At 35.5% G+C, this 20,483-nt stretch overlaps 1 protein-coding gene across 2 annotated transcripts in view; it reads right to left on the bottom strand.

Moving 5' to 3' along the window:
- Positions 1-11,697: 11,697 nt before the first annotated feature.
- Positions 11,698-20,483, bottom strand: part of LOC136843954 (serine-rich adhesin for platelets-like) — a 52,065-nt gene continuing 43,279 nt past the window's right edge. The window contains exons 19-24 of one of the 2 annotated variants that reach the window (XM_067112958.1): positions 20,302-20,475; positions 19,555-19,729; positions 18,343-18,464; positions 15,679-15,789; positions 15,090-15,232; positions 13,792-13,883 (exon numbers count right to left, since the gene is read on the bottom strand). In XM_067112958.1, coding sequence (XP_066969059.1) covers positions 15,092-15,232; positions 15,679-15,789; positions 18,343-18,464; positions 19,555-19,729; positions 20,302-20,475 — 723 coding nt within the window. In that variant the 3' untranslated portion in view covers positions 13,792-13,883; positions 15,090-15,091. Of the gene's footprint in view, positions 15,233-15,678; positions 15,790-18,342; positions 18,465-19,554; positions 19,730-20,301; positions 20,476-20,483 lie in introns of both variants that reach the window. The other variant, XM_067112957.1, reaches the window with a different exon arrangement.

Genomic DNA, 20,483 nt, shown 5'->3' with positions numbered 1-20,483 from the left:
TCTAGTTCAGACGACTTGGTGGCTGATATACTGCTAGATGCATCTTTTTCTGCTGCCTCGGATGTGCCTGGTGGTCTTGAGATGGTAATGATTCCGAGACCCATCCCTCAGCTTTTGTTAACTGTACCTCTTTTATAATGTCAAAGCTTCATCCTTCGTTCATCCCGAAGTCACATACTTAGAAATGTTGGGATGCTTTGTTAAATCAAATGTAATTGCACACATTTGTGCGCTATATTTCCAAAAAGGCAATCACAATTTTTGCATATCACTGTTAATCAGACATATACCTTTTCCCGGCTTTGTTTTTTGTGATTGTGCAGTGCTTCTTTGTTTCACTGCACGAGCACGTTCTGAAATTCAAAGGTTTGTGGATAAAAGGGGGCAGTTACACTTGTGTACATGTAATACACAACAGGATATCTTTGTAATTGATGTATGAAAACTGTTCCTTGTTTTTTCTTTTTGTGATTGAGCCAAGTTTCTTTCATTGTGTGAACACTGAAAATCCAAGATTTGTGGTTCAAATGAGTAAGTACACTCATTTGTGCACTGTACTACAGAATAGGAAATCATTCTTAACCAGATGCGTAAAAAACAGATCCTTACATGAATTTTTAAGTGATATTCTTTGTTCGATTGAGTAATCACCTGCTCTAAAATTCCAAGAATTCTTATGAAAAGAAGGGCATTAATGCTTATAGTATGTGAACTACAGAAAAGGAAATATTTGTAATTATAAAAACCATTCCTTGCTTTATTTTATCAATGGACGTCAGCAATTCTAACTCGGACTAAAATGTCCCCAAGTCACCACAACCCACACTAGGGCTTCACCATGCTTCGTGTCATCATCATCTTCAAGGTAAGATTTCGTGTAATTTACTGATGTTCAGTCTTTACCATAAATAATTTGATATTTTAATTGACATACACATATTTAATGCAATGTTGTTTACAGCCTGTCATCTTCAAGGTAAGACTACTTATGTTTTATGCAGAGTAGGGTGTATTCATGTTTTTGGATTTTGATGGACACTTGGGACCAGGCATTCCATCTCACGTGCACCAGTGTGTGCTTATGTGAGAGATTACTGTTGGTTGAGCGCACATTGGTGTGTTGTTACCGATTTATGAGGAGGAGAAAGTGTGGCTTTCATTTAAAACCTCCATGTCAAGATTTTGTTTGAAAGAGGCTTTACTTGAACCTCTTGTGACCTTTATAAAGCATTTATTACTTGAACCTCTTGTGACTTTGTAAAACATTGAATGTATTAACTAATTTGTTTAAATGTTTAATTCTGTATGAATAATCATAATTTTTTAGCACTGATATCCACTACATGTATGAACTTTATTAACTGTCTTTTTATTATGAAAATTCATTCATCCCTTCTTTGTCAAGGTGGAGGTATATTTTGTCCTCGTCCTCCTTAGTTTTAGGAGTACTGTAATCCTATGCCATGTAGGATTTATCCCCAAAAGATCAATCATGAAAGAACAAATACGAAAAATGCATCCTGTGAAAGTTGCAAAAGCCATTGGTAATTCAGGTACAGCAATTACATATATGACGACTTGATCACCCACTAAAAAAAAAGGGCGGGTGGTGCATTTGCCTTATACAGCAGGATAATATTGAGCATTTTCTTCTCAAATTAGGGCATCATGTCTTTCCAATTTAGCAAGCGATAATAATTAGACTTGAAAACTTTTGGGTCTAGCTAATAAACACTTTCTTTGTTGAATTATAAGGGAAAAAAACCAACATCATATCAAAAATGTGTTTACTCATTCTGTACAAAACCCATGACTGCAACAAATGTGCAACAAACATGGTATTCTTGTTGAAGGGGCATTGAATACAGTAGAAAAGTGAGATGTAGAAGATGAAGTTTGTTGCTTACTGTTTCTTATCAACACTAAGTTCACTGTGTAGCATTCTGATTCCGAACAGGAAGCAGCAGACATATTTATTTGCTAAAACCACCTTTAAATTCTACATCAATTTTAACTGTGAGAAGCCAAGCATAAAAAAAATAAACTGATTTTTTTTTTTTTTTTATTAAACATTCTTGAACTTTATCTTCGTAAATATAGACGGAGAGGTAGGTAAATACAAATACTCATCATCATCATAATAAAGACTTCTCACTGTAAACTAATATCCATTAAAACGGAACTAAAATACGCTCAAATGTTGTCGTATGGGAAGGAAAGGAAAATGCACAAGGTGTTCTTGCTCCAATGAGGGCCAATGTTCCCTCCTTAAATGGCCAGTCATTAAAACACCTCGGAGCTTCTTACTGTACTGCAACTGGAGAATCAACCATGAATGCCTTATATAACAAAAACCTATGATAAAACATTAAATGTATGAAATCATTTTCTGGATAAATCACAGCGTCTAATTTACTGTATATATACATAATTTAGATTTCTGCTATTCGTGTACAGGAGTAACAGATACATTAGCCCTTAATGCCTGTCGTATGCAGAAGTGCAGAAGTAAGATATATGATTTGATGTCATATTGGTGATTAAAGCTTCTAAAGTTTTCAGTTCACAAGTACTGCACCTCACACTTGAAAATATATTAAACTGGAATTACTGATACTAAAATAACAGTTTTCATTCTACCTGACATTTCTAATGTTATACACAGAGCTACAAACCAAACTTCACATGCAAGCACTACACCACAATTTTATCACAGAAAAAGTAACTAAATATACGGAAGCCTTTACATCAGCACATTCATTTTATGTCCATAACTTAAGGGTAACAATAGTATCTACATGTATAAATGCTATAAACAATTCAAACTGTACAATTATTCAATTTCATCATAGTTTGCAGAGCTGAAACACAATGAAAACCTGCTTCTTTAAACAACCTACTCACTGCATTGCACCACGGAGGAACACCATACCTATTATTTGGTACCTGAAATTTTGAAATATATTTCTAGCCCCGACACGAAATCTTGCAGCACAATCCTCGTAAAAGATTCTGAATGGAAAAATTACCATGGTAAACACGTCACCCGCAATAATTACCATAAATGGCGAAGTAAAATTTTGTTCTAAAATACCTGCATGTCATTTGTAGTCCAACAATAATAAAATAAGACGGTGCAATGCAATTAATATTACTCCTCAAAGTACATTAGGTAAAAGAACTACTCTTAATGCTAAAACACTGGCATGATTCACATAATTGGCCAAAGCAGCAAAGACACACACATTTAAATGTGTATGTTGTAGATGAAATAAAATCAAAGGCTTCAATATTGCCTAGCCAATGAGAGTGCTGGCCTACTAATAAGACATTTACTAACAGACACCTAAGAGTATTTACAGTAAACAGCTTATATGCAATACAGTACTTCTGCATAGAAAATTTCCCAATTTGCCATTCTTTTATTCAGAGCAAATTTCAAAGAACATTAGTACTTAGCTATCACAAAATTTTCAATACAAAATGCAATGTATTTTATACAAAAATAATTAAGGACAAAAAACACCTCCGGGGATGTTCATTTGTTGACACGAATGTTACGCACATTTTTATGACAGTCTGCCATGATTAAATAGTATATATTCCTCAGCAATGCCTTCCTTATGTAATCTTGGTGCTCATATACAACACACATAACAAAGAAATTATGGACAATAAACAATTCAAACAAATTCAATGTGGGACACAACTACCATGTTCTCAAGCAAGCAGGTACACTGTACTATATTGCAGAAGTGAAACTATATCTACGATTATGAGCCATAGAACTGTATATTCAAAGTACATACAGGCAGTCCCCGGTTTACGACGGTTCCGGCTTACGACGTTCCGAGGTTACGACGCTTTTCAAATATATTCATCAGAAATTATTTCTGGCTTACGACGCATGTTCGGGGTTACGACGCGTGTCGACGCCGATCCGACGGAAGAAATATGGCCCCAAAATGGCAGAATAATCATAATTTGAAGGTTTTTTTGATGTAAAACTCAATAATAATGCAGTTTACATCGTTTTCAATGCACCCAGAGCATTAAAAGTAAGGTTTTCTTACGATTTTTGACGATTTTCGACGATGTTCCGGCTTACGACGATTTTCGGGTTACGACGCGGCGCAAGAACGGAACCCCCGTCGTAAACCGGGGACCGCCTGTATTAATGACACTCACAACTAAATTACCGGACCTCTTCCCTCTGAGAAAGGTCAAGCAAATGTACAAAAATTTTGCATGGCCGCGAGGTCTACCACATGAACCATCTGCATTTTCATTTTAAATCCTAATCTACGTGCGAGTTCATGTTCCCTTGCACAAAAGCAAAACATAAGGGAAAAAGTTTAAAAAAGTAAAGTAGGGAGTATCTCGTATGAACACGTACGCTGTACTAAATCACAAATGTGTAATACCAGTGGATTTTCCTCTCGTTTACTTTTTTAAACTTCTCATGAAAAATTTAAATAAATAATATAGAGCAGGGTTTCTTTCTCAACACTATGTTTAATTTCACCTGCCCATCTACGTACATGCTTCTACTTGTACAGTAATTTACAAACTTTATTACTAAACAGCATTGTACAAGGTAGTTTACACCACTGCAAAAACCTGAACAATAAATTCATGAACTACTCTATAAAAATAATATTGCCATAATTGCTACTATACATTTTCAAATATTATAAAGGGAGATGGAAGTCTTTTAATTTTGAGATACGGCTATTCACATGTATCAACAGATACAAATGAAAGGTCCTGACTATGCTAATCAAGGTATTCTGTGCATATTTTCTAGTGATTTCAAGTTTTAAAAAACAACCAAATGTTACTCTACAGTATTCGTGAACAGTACTGTACCTTATCAAGAATAAAAATTTGGGAAATTGCATTTGTAACAATTGCTCTGACATGGAAAATATAAAAAAGGGGAAAGGGGGAACGAAACCGATGTACTTTTACTCAGATCACTCTTGGGTCTCTTGTCCTTCATCTTTCTGACACTTTCAGATGTATATGAATATAAGCGAGTTTTCAGCGCACCCGAAACCAAGCAGCAATTTGGCTATGCCGTAAGTTTCTAAAACCTTCACACTTGAGTAAATTTTCATAGCATTATACCTGTTTCATTACAGTCTGTTTGCCCTGAATAAGAGAGACCACCTATCCTTTGGTAAGATTGTATTATTTTTAATAATATATTACATGGAATACAGTACAAAGATTGTGCATATATCTTTAAAATTACCACAAATTTTTTTCCTGGTCTTGCTTCAAAGGTATTTGGCTTTCATAATCAAAAAGAATACCAATCCATTCTTACATTTGATTATACTGACTTTTATTTTACTGACATTACACTCATGAACTCATTAATAGTTCTAATTTTATGTACATAATATACCTATACATGTTCAAAACTTAAAAAGCAGTATATTTTTGCACTTCTTTGAAGTTCAGTGTAAGAAAACCATTCAAACAACAAAATCTGAAAGCTAGTGTAGGAGTTACATACAGCAATGTCACTGAAATCAACATATCCTCACAAGTTTTGCTCCCCAAAATGTCAAACTTTGCATATTTTATATCAATATATTTGTAAACTTCTCTAACGACATTCACAGTATATAGAATGTTCAAGATTTGCTACACTGTACAGTACATTTATCCAGTGTTTTGCAGGCCAAAACAGCTATGATCCAGCATTTTATAAGTTTGATTACTTGTTAAAATCATCAATGAGTACATGTTAGTAGATGACCTAACCTGTGTGCAAGACCATTATACAGTAATTACGGGAGTTCAATTTGGAGTATTCTTAGAATATCTTCACAGGTGAACACATATATGCTGTATATACATATATATTTTTAGGTTATCATACATCCCAGGAATTTCATAATTTACTTAAACATGTCATCTTTATGCGTTAAGAGAAATTTAGCAGCACGAATCTTACGTAATGCAGACAACACAAATGGCAGTTCCACCCCTGAGTAGCTTTATTGCATGGTATGCCATAATTGACATGTAACTGTGTTCTTAGGGACTGGCTATATCTTACATGGTTCAGCAATTACTGTACTATCCCTGCAAACAGATTGCTTGGTCATTACGTACTGGAAAAGATTTCGACTTTTTGCTACTTTCCAGTGTTTTGGCAAGTTGTGTTTGTGCTGTCGTAATGAAGTCCTTTCTCAATTTCTTTCTTTTCCTAGCATAAAATTCCTTGACAATAACATTTAAATCAGTATTTGATAATCTGGTGTGAAATCTGAACGTGTATAGTAGTACTTAAAACACAGGCCCACTGAACATGGAGTTATGGGTTATGGGTTTTATGCAGTAGCAGCACAATATTATCCAGGTATGTTTTATTAACCTTTTTTCCTAATATTCTGGTGTTAATCTTTTTACTAATTTTATTTTAGTGTAAATGTACTGCAGTGCATTGAATTTGCTTTGATTTATACATAGATTACGATGCAATACAGTACAGGCAGTCCCTGGTTTACGACGGGTCCGGCTTACGACGTTCCAAGGTTACGACGCTTTTCAAATATATTCATCAGAAATTATTTCCCGGTTTACAACGCATGTTCCGGGGTTACGACGCGTCGTACACCGATCCGACGGAAGAAATATGGCTCCAAAACAGCAGAATAAAAATTTGGAGGTTTTTTTTAATGAAAAACTCAATAAAAATGCAGTTTACATTGCTTTCAATACACCCAAAGCATTAAAAGTAAAGTTTTCTTAGGATTTTTGACGATTTTTTGGTTTATGACGTGGCGTAAAAACGGAAACCCCGTCGTAAACCGGGGACTGCCTTTACTTGATTGTAGCGAACAAATTTTGGTATCGTGGAAGTCATGAGGGAGACATTTTACTTGCTCTTTGGATCTTTTTTTTTGCAATATGGTACAGCCATACTGTTCTTCATCCTGTGGTTTAATTAGGTTTTATTGGCAGTTTGTAAGTGTGTTTGTGCTTTGAGGTTTGCCTAACTAGTATAGGCTAAGCATATTACCCTTACCTACATTTTGCCACAAGCTTGGATCTATTTGTGCAGATAAGAAAGAGATGACTGCATTGTACTTTGTTCTGTCAAGTTTCTTAATCCCATACAGACTGTAATTCATTTCAGATACTGTGAGGGGCGTCAGTGATTCCATACTGTCAGCTGTAGCAATATTTGATTTGCTCACAGTAAATGCAGTTTTGGCTATCTCGTTAGCATCCTTATTTTCTATGAATGCCTACAGGAACAGGGAACCAAAATAATTTCATATTTTTTGAGACTTCATTTAAAAGATATGTCACCTTACAGTATCCTAGATAAAAGGTTTCAGTGCTTCTAGTATAAACTGCATAGTGCTGTCGTCTCTTCTGTCTCACATAAGGGAGCCACATAATTTTAATAATTAGGAAAGATGGGTGGGGTGTATACTTGATAATTGTAGAGCTAATTACAAAGTGGTGAAAATAAAAGCATATTTGTTTTTTAATTGAAGGGGATATTTGAAGGAGTTCACCGTGAAAAAAGGCTCATGAAATGCACTACACTCCAACAATTTTTGAAGGAACACATAGCATTCTTTTTACTGCTTCTTTATATTAAAAATTAAAAATGCAAAAGTTTCTGGAATTAATTTCAGACCAATATCAAGTTTACTGCATGGCTTGTAGTTTTGAAGTTTAATCTACTGTATCAAAAGTGAATGCATGACAATTGCGCTGTATGCCAACATGTGCTAAAACTTCACAAGTAAAATACTTTCAAGCACAATTTAAAGACTACAGTAACACAATAACAAACCGAGTTGATCAACAAAGATGGAACTCTGGAAGGAAGATGAAAATATATGTTTTAGTTTGAGTATATGCATACCAAATGTATACTATCAGGAATCAACTTACACAGGGGTATGGTTACAAGAACCTTGAGTACAGGTCAAAAATTGCATAGGCTCAAATCCCCTAAGGTGAAATACACCAAAGAGTGTATTTTCATAAACATACAAAACCCATGACATCCTTGCAACTACAGTACACACCATAGATTTTCTGTACATACCCAAACAGTGTCAATACAATGGTTGCTAAACTGTTTTGTACAAAGAATGCATAACACATATTGTCTGTACATATTCAGTGCTGACACAACCACTGTAAGCCCTAACTACATGCATAGTAAACGTCAGTGGCAACAACATAGCATTCTCTAAAAGACAAAGACTGCTTTCATTCATTAACCCAAAATTACATGTGAAGGTAACTGGATTTTAAAGGGCCTGGTTACATCATAGCTGCGGTTTCGTTCAAGTCATGGTTATGTAACAGTGTACTGCTGTAAGTATGATGGTAACGGTGACACTAATGTATTAATATTCAATGTTTTTTCCGTTCTTGTTGTGGTGTGTGCATCTAATTTAAGAGTTTTGCATTTTGGAACTTCCTGGAATATTTACTAATTTCCGACTGTGATTTTAAAGTTGGGTGAATTAAATGAATTCAGCAAAAGTCACAGGCTGACTGTCTCTCTCTCTCTCTCTCTCAAAGAACTGTGTTATGGAAGAAGGTGTCTGACTGTTTCTGGTCTAACTAAACAATAACTGCACCATCAAATATTTCTGCTGCTATCCTAGGATACAAACCAGAGCTTTAATAAAATGAAGTAACCAGCACTTTAGCTGGGTGTTCTATAAATAAATAAATAAAAAAAATTAAAATCCTATCAGGCCTATGGATGCCCTGGCCTCTTCTGGCCTTGCGCATCCACTATGTTATCAGTTATGAGTTTGGTTTGTGTTTGTGCATGTGAGAATGCCACATGTGTAATGCTTGTGTTTCTTGCATTTTGCCTTGTGAGAATTATACTTGTGTTTTCGGAAGCATATTCTTAGTGTCTTTCTCTGGGAAGCCAAGTGTGGTTTCTTTGTGGTTTTTGTGAAATGTGCCGTCACTTTTTTGTGAGTGCACCACGTGTGTGTTTTCCTGCTTTGTGCGAGTGATGGCTGCCACCGTTGTGTGAGAAAAGAAAAACCATGCAATAAGTTAGCCTCAAGTGGCAGTTGAACCACATTCAGTCTGCAGTTCTTGCCATGGAAAAGAATGTGTTAGAGATTCGACTTGTGACAAATGTGAAGGGTGGCAAATGCTACAGGGGAATCTTGATAAGGGAGGAAACTTGTCATCGAGGGGTGTAACAATGAACCCCACTCCCCTTCCTGTTTTGATTCCCCCCCCCCATAACAGAGACATGATTCAACATGGCTGACCATGCAATCTTCACTCAGGTGTATTTCAACCACAGACATAGGAGACTGGAGGAGACGAGAGGTAGAGGTCTTGGCCTAGTAAGTGTTGTGTACAGTGCTTAGTGCACGAAAATTGATAAGAAGTAGAAAACATGAAGCTTTGAGAACATCATTCCTGCTCGGAGATCAGTTTTCAAGAAACATAAAAATTTTCTACACTTCTATTTTGTGCATTTTCTGCATTTCTCATCTACGACCTTTTTCATAGTTGTTCTGGGCCTTCTCATTGGTTGGTGCCTTGTCCTTTCCATATCAAACACTTTGCTAATTCAATTAATGTAACCCAGCCTTTCTTATCATGAGCTCAAACTATTTCAATCTACTTCTGAACACAATATTTCAAGTACAGCACTTATTTGTGATTCAGTCTTCCCAGGTCTTTCCGCTAATAATCTCTCTATCTTGTAATCATACTTTAACAAATATTTCTCTATAAGGGCACATGCCTTAGCTGTACACAGGAGCACTGAGAATTTGGATACAATGACATAAAAAGTACTTACAACATAGTAGTTACAGCATAACTATCCAAAATTTCTGCATACTTATTACTTATAAAACTGAAAAACATACATTTCTGTACTTAACTGCAAGTTCTAACTTACTATTTTATCAGTGCTGTTAGGTAACTTCGTACCACACCTTTCAAAAAATGGAAGACAATCACTTTCATAAAAATCACCACCTATGCATTTGTACCAACATTTGTTCATAAAATCTTTTGCACAGTATTCCAATTCTTCACTGCTAAATACAGTAGTTGTTACATAAATCAAGAATAACAACACTGGCATTAAACATATGAACACTATCCTTGGCATAGAGCAATTTGGTATGGTGAATAAGGTAAAGCCTAAAAATTAGACCTCACAATCATGGACTTGATAATTAATGATCTGAACTGGAGTCATTTATTTGTCTGATATTCTCAAAAGTCACATTTAGGCTAGCCTAGTGGGGACATGTGTGTTAAGCAGACTTTTTGCTTTTATGGAAAGGGTGGATCCCCAGAGGTTGCTTAAACTGAGACTTTATAGTACAGAAATGCACTTCTATGTAAGTCTTAGCTTTTCAAGTTTTGCTTAAACAGATCCGAAACTTTTAACCAAACTAAAATGAAGAGCATTTTTTATCCAGTACCTGAACTTAGGCCACAGTCCTGGGGCATTGTGCTTCATACTTTTTTGTGTTCTCTGAAATTCTTACATCAGCATTCTGTCAGTAACTGGCATGTGGTATGACATCTTTGCCTGTGGTTATTTTCTTTCCTTAACATGTCATTGGTCAAACGAAAAGAGAGAGAGAGAGAGAGAGAGAGATTATCAACATTTTCAACACCCTAAAGTGCGAAGGGATATCAGACTCATCAGATTCATCTTCTGAATAATAATAATAATAATAATAATAATTGAACATTTAAAGATTTAACTTATGTTTTCAAGGTAAACCATTAACTTTTACGAATGCCTTAACAACCAGTCCAGGTAATAAACCTAAGTGCCAATTGCTTAATGGTGGAGATTGCAATTATTTCTCATATAATACTTGTGATTATGTATTTCTAGAACAGGCATTTCTCATAAATTCCCTTTTTTTCCCTCTGTCACCATCTTCATTAAGCAATTCCTTATGTCCTTATAAGGCTATTCAAAGTCATCTTCAAAGAAGACTGAATTACAAACGAAAGGGGCCTTAAACGAACAAGTCATTCTGCAGATATAATTTAAAAAATATATAAAAGTAAGTAAAGCATATGAGCGCACTGAACACTTAAGTAATCGTGTGATCATGAATTTGGTCACCTTCCCCTTTTGGTGAGAATAACTATTGCCATAATTCATCCTAAGACATTGTTCAACCAACCTGTGTAAAGTTGATGGTATCCTTCTGAAAATGCTCTTTCCTTTCTGTCAGAGGAACACATCTTATGTGAATCCTTGTTAAAGTAGCTCATAAACTTCCTGTATCTAAAGAACCATGCTAACATCTTAGAATCCTTGCTTCTGCCAAGGGTTTGAGGAGAAAACAGGGTAAAACCTACCTACAAAAACCATAAGTAAATATCCATAGTATTTGTGTTGCCTCTGGTTAGGGTTCCAGATTCACATAAGACCAGAAATACATTATGCCTTTGTTTTCGTCTATTCCACTTGTCTTCCAATATAGCCTGTCAACCCTTGTTTCTGCTCTAAACTTTACCTCTCACTTGAGAAAGAATCTAAGCAAGTTTCCTGAGAATAGAAATGAGAACTTGTTAAATTTTATAACACCAAATGAAGCTAGCAATTGACTTGACATTTAACTCTGCACTCTGCATAATTTACCACTATCACACATTACTTGTATACACGGGAGGAAAACAGACAACTATCAGCTATTTATATTTGGTACAAGTACATAAGAAGCTGGCTGAGTGAAGTTTTATCACATCTGCCTACATAAACCTTCACATAGAAACCCATTATCAACACCTCAAATATTGCAAACAAACACCTTTTTTGAGGGCAAGAACAACTAGGTACAGGAAACTTAACCTAAACACCGACTTTGAAGTAAACTGTTAATGAACATGACGTATGTGAAGAGCATGACACATATCAGTAACTGAAGAGGCCAAGATAGAGGTGAGAGTTTTCAGCGAGTGAGATAGGGGACTCCCTTAATGGGGAGGGGGAGGGTTCCTCATTTCAACCAACACGTTTTCCCTTCCTTTGTCATTTTTATGTAGCGATTTGGCACTTGGTTTGTCCACCTTAACTAGATGCTTCAGTATCAGTAAAAGACAAGTTTACAAATCGTATAAACATATTTGTACACGGCAATTTATTTAGAACGTCAGCCATATTATATTAATGAATCAAACACCAAAAACAACTTAACAAAATGGGACATTATGGGTCGAGAAAATCTATGTGTAGGCAGTGGGTTATCTTGGATAAAGGATGAAAAGCTGTAACATGGTTGAAAAATGCCTTGATCTGTCACCTGACCTTGGCATAATTGTTGTGTCCTATTAATGTGTATTCACATTTAATGACAGTAGTTCACAGTGGAAAGCTACTGTGACTGGATTTTGTGGTGTTTCTTCTGTTAAATAATATAGCCCCTAAAAGTAAATTCAACTTCCTTTCCCATTATTTCTTTTCTCCTTCATTACTGTTACTTCCTACACAATCTTAACTGAACAATCCATACCCAAATCACCATACATTGAAAAGGGAGTGCTGCATAGCCCGCAGAATAAAAAAGGAAGTGCCTAAAAGAGAGGACAAGACAATTTATATCTTACGTCGCTTCCAATTAGAAGAAAGATAAAAACAGAAGAGCGATTCTGAAAAAAATCAAAAGGGGGCTGCTATCAGAAGCAGTATTTCATTATTTTCAAGTCACTAGAAAATGCACAGGCCAAGATAAAAGAACAATTATCTGCTGTACTCTGAGCGATGCCAAACAACCTAACATTTGACACCAGGAGACATTCAAACTAGAGACAAAAGTGTGTTTTTCCACAATGCTTGATTAACTACGGAACCTTGTGTTATAATGGGTGGTCTGAATATTCCAATACGTATTTGTACTCACTCAGCTTGTAAACAAAATTCTAGTCAAGATAAATGACAGTATTATCTAACATGCAATTTGCACAACAATAACTTACCTGTAAAAATTATCAAGAGAATATGAACTGAAAAAAATGCAAGAGATCAACAGCTGATTTCAATAAATAAATCGGTAAACGGATTTACATTATACCAGAGCTCAGAATCACGTTTAAGACATAATCATATACCATATTTATATCCAACCCCTAATGAAACCATATTTACAAGGGATGCTCTATAATATACATTACACCAAACCATTAAGAAAATCACAGCTAATACTTTATAGTCAATAATTTTTCAAAATACTGCAAGTAGGGTTCAGAACTTCCCAAAGTCTTGCAATCTCCCATAGCTCTTAATTTCAGGTAATTCCACGATGGCTAGAAAATACAACTCGTGTAAAGCCCGCAAGCTGAACAAGAAACATAAATGGAGGAGTACAAATTTGAGACCTGCGCAGAATTAAAAATTCAATCTACTAATTTCCTCCACAAGTATGAAAGTCAAAATAAATGATTAATGAGTATTTTAGGCAGCTTCTCAACAAGAGCAACATAAAACAATACCACTGGTGAGAATATCACTCGAATGATCTTAAGAAATGTTAGTTTGTGGCTCAGAATTTATCCTGAATTAGAATTTCATATAGTGTGATATCAAATACCAATGGATAATATCTTTGCAAGTTTCTACCTAACCATCACTGATAAATGCCATAAGAATGAGGTTTCCACATGCGCCTATTGATTTTCCTTATGCTTAACCAATTAATGCTGCATATTCCATTAATACTTTAGACTACGCAATACTTTTTATAAGTACTATACAGAATGGCGATAATAAATAAAAGATACTGATGTACTGTACACTGTAGCTTAAAAACAAAATTGAAAATACACTTCGAAAAACTGAGTCCATTTTCAAATATTGCCTCGATACGCACATCAATCTGCAAGATGCATAGAACTTTTTAGCATATAGAATATTATATACAAGGCATGTTTCCTAAACGCTACCGAAAAGAAAAGATACACAGTATCAACAGTTACAACACACCAAATGTAATGTGGCTGCCATTAAAAAAATTACTTGCACTGATCAATACCAATTGCAAATCCATAAATTTGTGACGATTTTTCCTTAGTGGTTGATTATTACTTCAAGTAAAGGTAAAATTTACAAGGTATCTAGCTTGGTATAATATTTACAGACACACTTAAATTGTTTGGTACTGTTATGACTAAAGTCCTGAAATTTTTTTTTCCAAAGGTTTCATCAAAACATTTGAAAATTACATACAGCAATCTCATTACTGTACTTTACATCAATTAATGCAATTCATGGATCCAATTTCAATTTTGGCTCTCTATTTCCCTATACAGATCATTTACTCAACTGTGTTGCCCTCTCCCCAAAATATATTATCATGTTCCACTGTGAAGATCAAATAAAATATTGGGTGTATCCCAAAAATTTTAAATTAAAAAAACCTACTTATTTTAAATAACAAAACTGCTTAGGTACTTAATATGAAATTTTTAAATTATCATACATGTTCATGCATGGAAGCCTTTTTTAATTCATCAAATTATAGTCAGTGATAGGCAAAAGTGATTGCAAATAAGTTCTCTCTTACTCCAACAAAGGTGAATTATTTTTTTAAAGCTTTCATAAAGCATCACAAATAGGTTTCCTGTACTATTCAAGAATATCTTTAACATTATCTTGCAACATGCATGATTAAAAAGACATTATGTTAAACATATTCAAATGAACAACTACATATACTTCCGTAAACGAGGACTGACTGATAAGAAAGGCTCACATTTACCACTTACAAAGTTGAGACATCACAATGTTAAACTTTTAATTTTCTAATTTTCAAATATACTAAAGAACAAGAAAAATTTTCTTCAAACAAAATAAAACGTCGTCGGAGCATTCACAAAAAACGAACGTCAGCACTAAATACTAATTATAAAATGAAACCACAGATATAAAAAGAGGAACTTGGGGGTCTGTGTTTGCAAATGTTATTTCAGTGCAATGCAAGTCATCCATTCAAAAATATAGTATTGACTGACATTAATGACTATCACCACTTTCCCTTGGCAACCAAGAACGATGAGCTGTGACATTTCACAGCTCAAATTACCATCAAAGATTCGAACTACTGGTGCTACTGAAGGAATCGAGATGTTCCCGAGATTTCGCTTTCTTGCTGTACGGTGATTTTTTGCTGCCACTTTTGGCATGAATCCTTTCATCCATCTGCTTTATTGCACTATCTAATTCAGACTGAAAGATGAAAGAAAATTAGCCATGAGTGTGTTTACGGACACAACACTAGTCACTATGAATAATGAATACAGGCAGTCCTCAGTTATCGGTGGGGGTTCTGTTCTAGGGGTGTGATGATAGCCAAAAATCGCCACTAACTGAAAATTGGCGATTTCCGGCACTTTTTTGGCGCCGAAAAGTGCCAATTTTTGGTTATCGGCGCCTCTGCTAGGTATGTACTGGCACCGATACCCAATTATCGGCGCCGATAAGCGGAAACTGGCAATTTTCGGCGCCAAAAATTGCCGATTTTCGTCGCTAGACAAGCGCCATAAAACCGGATCACCATTAACCGGGGACTGCCTGTACAGCCTCATCATATGAATCTTCAGTAATAACACTTCAAACCCATTAAATATGTTATTGTTAATCTTATTTCAGAACGTCTGTTTCTTCAAACTTACCAAACTGTATGTATACATAAGTTTGCAAAATTCCAGATGGGATGGATTCTTACTCAGGAAGAGAAGAGCATGCTCAAGGCAATAGACAGCTTCTTCTTGTGAATTGGTAACCTGTAAATGTCAAGGATAGCGTTTCACCACAAATCTGAATTTGATTTCATATTGATTTCCTGTAAAAGTAAAAAACTAATGCATGTTACAGAGGTTTTGTAAACTTCATTTAGACAGAGAAAAGTTGTGTTACAAACACTGACTAGTTTAAAACTTGCTAACTCTCAATGGTGAGCTCTTTAAGTAAAAAATAAAATATTTATTCATCTTTCATGTAAGGGTCTAGAAGGTTTTATGAAAATATACCACTAAATTTAAGTTGCAGGTTGTAGAAGTGGCTCAAGAAATGAATAATGTGCAGGTTGCAAATCATTTTGGAGTAGAAAGGCAAAATCACGTCAATACTTCATTTAAATTTTACTGCATTTATTAAAAAAAAAAGTAAGTTGTAATTTTTACCGCAGCCTTGTTAATTAAAAAATGTATCTGAATTATATTTCACTTAGCAACTAATGGCAGTGAGGATGTCAACAGTATTCAGTCAGCTATCATTTGGCAACACTTGGCAATGATGATGTTGGTAAAACTCAATCGGCTGATGATTTTGAGAATGTACCAAAATGCAAATGGTGCATGACTGCAATGTTAATGTTTCGTAATACGATAATACTAATACACACGATGTAGTTGGATACAGTAAGTAGAACAACAGTTTTATCAAAATTATCATAAATTTAAAATACAGCTGTAATGTTTGAATTTTAACAACTTAATCAGGACCACCAATTCATGCACACATCTTGGTGACCTACCCAACAAGTCTTGCCGCATCAACACTCAAATGACTTGGGGTGGCTTAGGTCAGCTGTTGTGTGCCAAACAAACCTTACAACTGAAAATCTACCTTCCACAAAAAAAAGTACTAATCTTAAAAGTAATTTTCCTAGGACTTAAACCTATGCTTTCACAAATAGTGACTAATGCAAGATGCACTTTGGCTGTCTTGACGACTCAAAAACAAAATCCTATCACTCCAGCCTATGACCTGTCACACCCTCATTCGGTCTACCTCTGCGGCTGGTCTACCGTTCTTGCTGGGGATAGATTGACTACCAGTGGGGCTGCCGAGGAGGGTAAAAACTACCCATAAAATGCCATAACATACAGTAGTTTAGAAAAACTACACTGGATCAAATTACTGTAAATCCACTTTAAAGCCCCCAACCTAACAACAAATAATACAGTTATAATAATATTAATATATGAAGGGAGTAGACCTTCTTTTAAGCATGCTCTGCTGAAAAGCATCGCAGCATCAGTGGAATTGATTTTATTCAGGAAGGGGCCATACGTAATCATACTGCAAATGACATTAATATTACAATATCGGAATTATCGACAATGCAACAGACCAATACCCCTTCGCCTCCTGGAGGCTCAATACTTCAAAAAGAAAAGGCCTAGCCTTAACACCACCCAGGAAACTTTCCTCCTTCCAACATGAGCATTTGTAATGCTGCCCACTGGTACTCCTGAGCCGAGCGAGCGGACCAGTCAGAAGCTGCCTCTATCCAATGTGAGTGACCCTCCCAGTACCACCACCCATCCTGTGTCCAATGTCTGCACACAGAGAAGGCTGCAACCACCAATGTCTGGGAGAAGGCTTTCCTCAGGGGCACTAATACCCAAGCAGCCAATCAGAATTCAGCTCCTCTCCCAACAGCGATTTGGGGCATTTTTATACACTAGCTGATGAGCTCATTCTAACTAGAAAAAACCCACCCCATCCTAAAGATGGCTGACGAGACAGCTTGGAATGTTGACACACTCGGAAAACTTCCACAAAAAATCTCTACCACCCAAGAACGACTTCAAGCTTTTAGTTACTGTATACCGATAACCTGAAACTCTACTGAGGCATCAAGCGATGTTTAACCTTCACTTGCGTGTACCAGAATAAAACTTAGACTATACATATTCAGAACTATTGCCTTTCCCCTTATTAAGAATATGTACGTTGGTCAGCTCTTAGCACATATCAGCCTTGAAGACCGATGCTGCCATTCTTTCCAACAAAATCATAATCATAATAATAATAACAACAACCTGCCTCTTTCAGAAAAACCACACTACTGTACTTTGCTACATTGAAGAAACATTCTTGTGAGGTATATTACAAACTACAACTGAGCAAATTTATTCAGTACTTTAAACTAGTAGTTTCACTACATCGCTTTCCTTCTTTCTTTTAATCTTCAACTGAAAACCCTTGTGGGCGGAGTCAACAGACTATGAACCCAAGAGGGCTAAAAGGGGAAATCAGCCTGCAAAGGGGAACAAGTTAAAGGAAAAGGTGATTAACAATCAATTAAATATAATGGAACCGAAAATAAAACTGATACATCTAAGTAATGTACACTTAATTCCATGGAACCAAAGCATAAATACAATCTTAAAATAAGACTGTCCAAACATACTGATTCAATATGTCTTCCAATATGATCATCTCATAGAAGTTATGAGAACACATACTTAAGACATATAAATATATATATCAATTCAACAGATAAAATATTGGACACACTCGTGTAAACATAATATGTGAAGACTTACCAATGCCACATAAAGGTTCTGCCGACATACTTCACACATATTTTCTTCTTCGTCTTCAATAAAACGATTTTTCTTTTTACGATGAGAATCTGGAGTCGATAATCTTTCACTTGTTTCTAAACCTAGAATAGAAAAAGAAAAGAATTATTCAAAAGAAAATATACATAATCACTTAAAATTTAATAATAATTTTTAATATTTCAGAGGATTCAAACCTTGGTGTATATTTACTTTACACACAGGTGAACGGAGGAAACTGTGGAACTTATTGCACAGGATGCTCACTTTTTATTCAGCCAACCACCTACGGTACTTCAGAATTATGAAGAGCCACTTAGATTCTACACTGCCTACCAATCCACCTCCTCAGTGGGGGTTACCACTTGAAATGTACCTTACAAAGTACACTACAACAATACTGCTTGCTGCCATTTACTTTTCATCTATACCCTTTGGTCTCTTCTTACCCAACTGTCCAAATTAGTAAAACTTTACCTTGCTACAACATCTACCTCTTCTTTGAGAAATTATGTGGCTCAACAGTCTCATCAAACTATTCTATAATAACAATATTAATATATCAAATCTTCAAAGAATGGTTATTTTAGCCATTTACTGTCAATGGAAATTATAATGTGGAAATTAAATGCAGGATACAGTCAGAAATGATACCATATGGGAAATTATGGAAGCCCCATAAGCGAATGAGATAATGATGAAAAGGAAGTGATCTGAACAATCCTTCCGACATCCCCTGGGAGAAAAGTTTGCGATACTGTGAGCTGGACTTCTGGGCATCAGAAGAGTTAGAAGATCCAGACCTATTTGAAAAATGAACTATGAGAAGGGAGGCTGGAAATGAACGGAGATTTGAGGAAGAAAAAAGCGCAGGTAAAGTGAGATTGCTGGAATTTTATGGAGGCTGCTTAAGTCATGTTGTGTTTGGAGGTAATGACAGATGATTCATGTACCATTATAGAACTTCATTTTTAGTATATTACAATAGCTCATGAAGAGAAGAAAGTCTCACCGATTGCAAATTAAAGTCCCACCCAGGAAAATCTGTGGATATTCATTATAACTTTCCACCACCAAACTTGTCTGTTTACTTTCCTCATCCTACACTACTGCCTAAGTAAAATTACCTACGGGTTATGTGATAAACTCACTAAAAATTCAACATACCTATACATATTTCAATCATGTACTTACCAATATCTACTAACTGAGAGCGTAGCCTCTTTTCTTTTTCTACGACTTGCAACACAAGTTCTCTAGCACGCAAGAGACCATCAAGCGTTGCTCTTGGATCACTCACAACAGAGAGTACAAGACGGTCTAAGGAGAACATGGAAGGTTCACAGCAATCATGAAGAGCTTTGAAAGACTGCAAAGAGAAATGTTAAATCATGTAGACACTTGACCCAATAACATACGTATCTTAAAAAGGTAAACAGAGCACAAGAATGCTGAAAGAAATCTTGTAAATACTTTGTATTTTGCTGCACCATAATGAAATTGTGATAAACTACCATGAAGACTAACACTATTTGTCATAGAATTCACAGCAACATAACACTATTAATGACAACAAATTTTTTAAGTTAGCCTGTCTTTACAGGTTCTCAGACATTTGTTTGTTTCCAGAAGATTAATTCTTTTAAAAACTTCAATCCTGATTATCTCAGGACTCAAATATTGATTTCAATATTAACATTATTAATTATTTAAAAAATCAATAAGTTCTAACTGTATTCAAACCACCTAGTCTCCCTTGGTAGGTGAGGTTAAGGATAAATGGAATTTGTCATCTTTCTGCTGCTTCTTATTGACATGATTGGATATATGTAAAACACTGTTTCAACTCAATTCATGAAAATTAAAATTGTTGATTTTTGATGGGCTCAGTTTTAAGATCATCAACTAAAACAATACATACGCAGAAACTAAGATACTTACAGCAACGGCACGATCAAAATACTGTGGTCTTGCAAAGAATGCACTTTCTGAGATCAGATATCCTTTACAAATACTGGAAGTAAATGCACCTGGAAAAACAACAACAAACTGCCCTGGATCTTGCACAACACGGCAGACACGGACGCCTTCACGGACCAGCTCCGTAGGAGGAACCTGAAAAT

This window comes from Macrobrachium rosenbergii, chromosome 12 (genome assembly GCF_040412425.1).
Source record: "Macrobrachium rosenbergii isolate ZJJX-2024 chromosome 12, ASM4041242v1, whole genome shotgun sequence".
NCBI classification, from domain to species: Eukaryota; Metazoa; Arthropoda; class Malacostraca; order Decapoda; family Palaemonidae; genus Macrobrachium; species Macrobrachium rosenbergii.
Note: the sequence above shows the minus strand (reverse complement) of the source record. Positions and strands in the feature narration are given on the sequence as shown.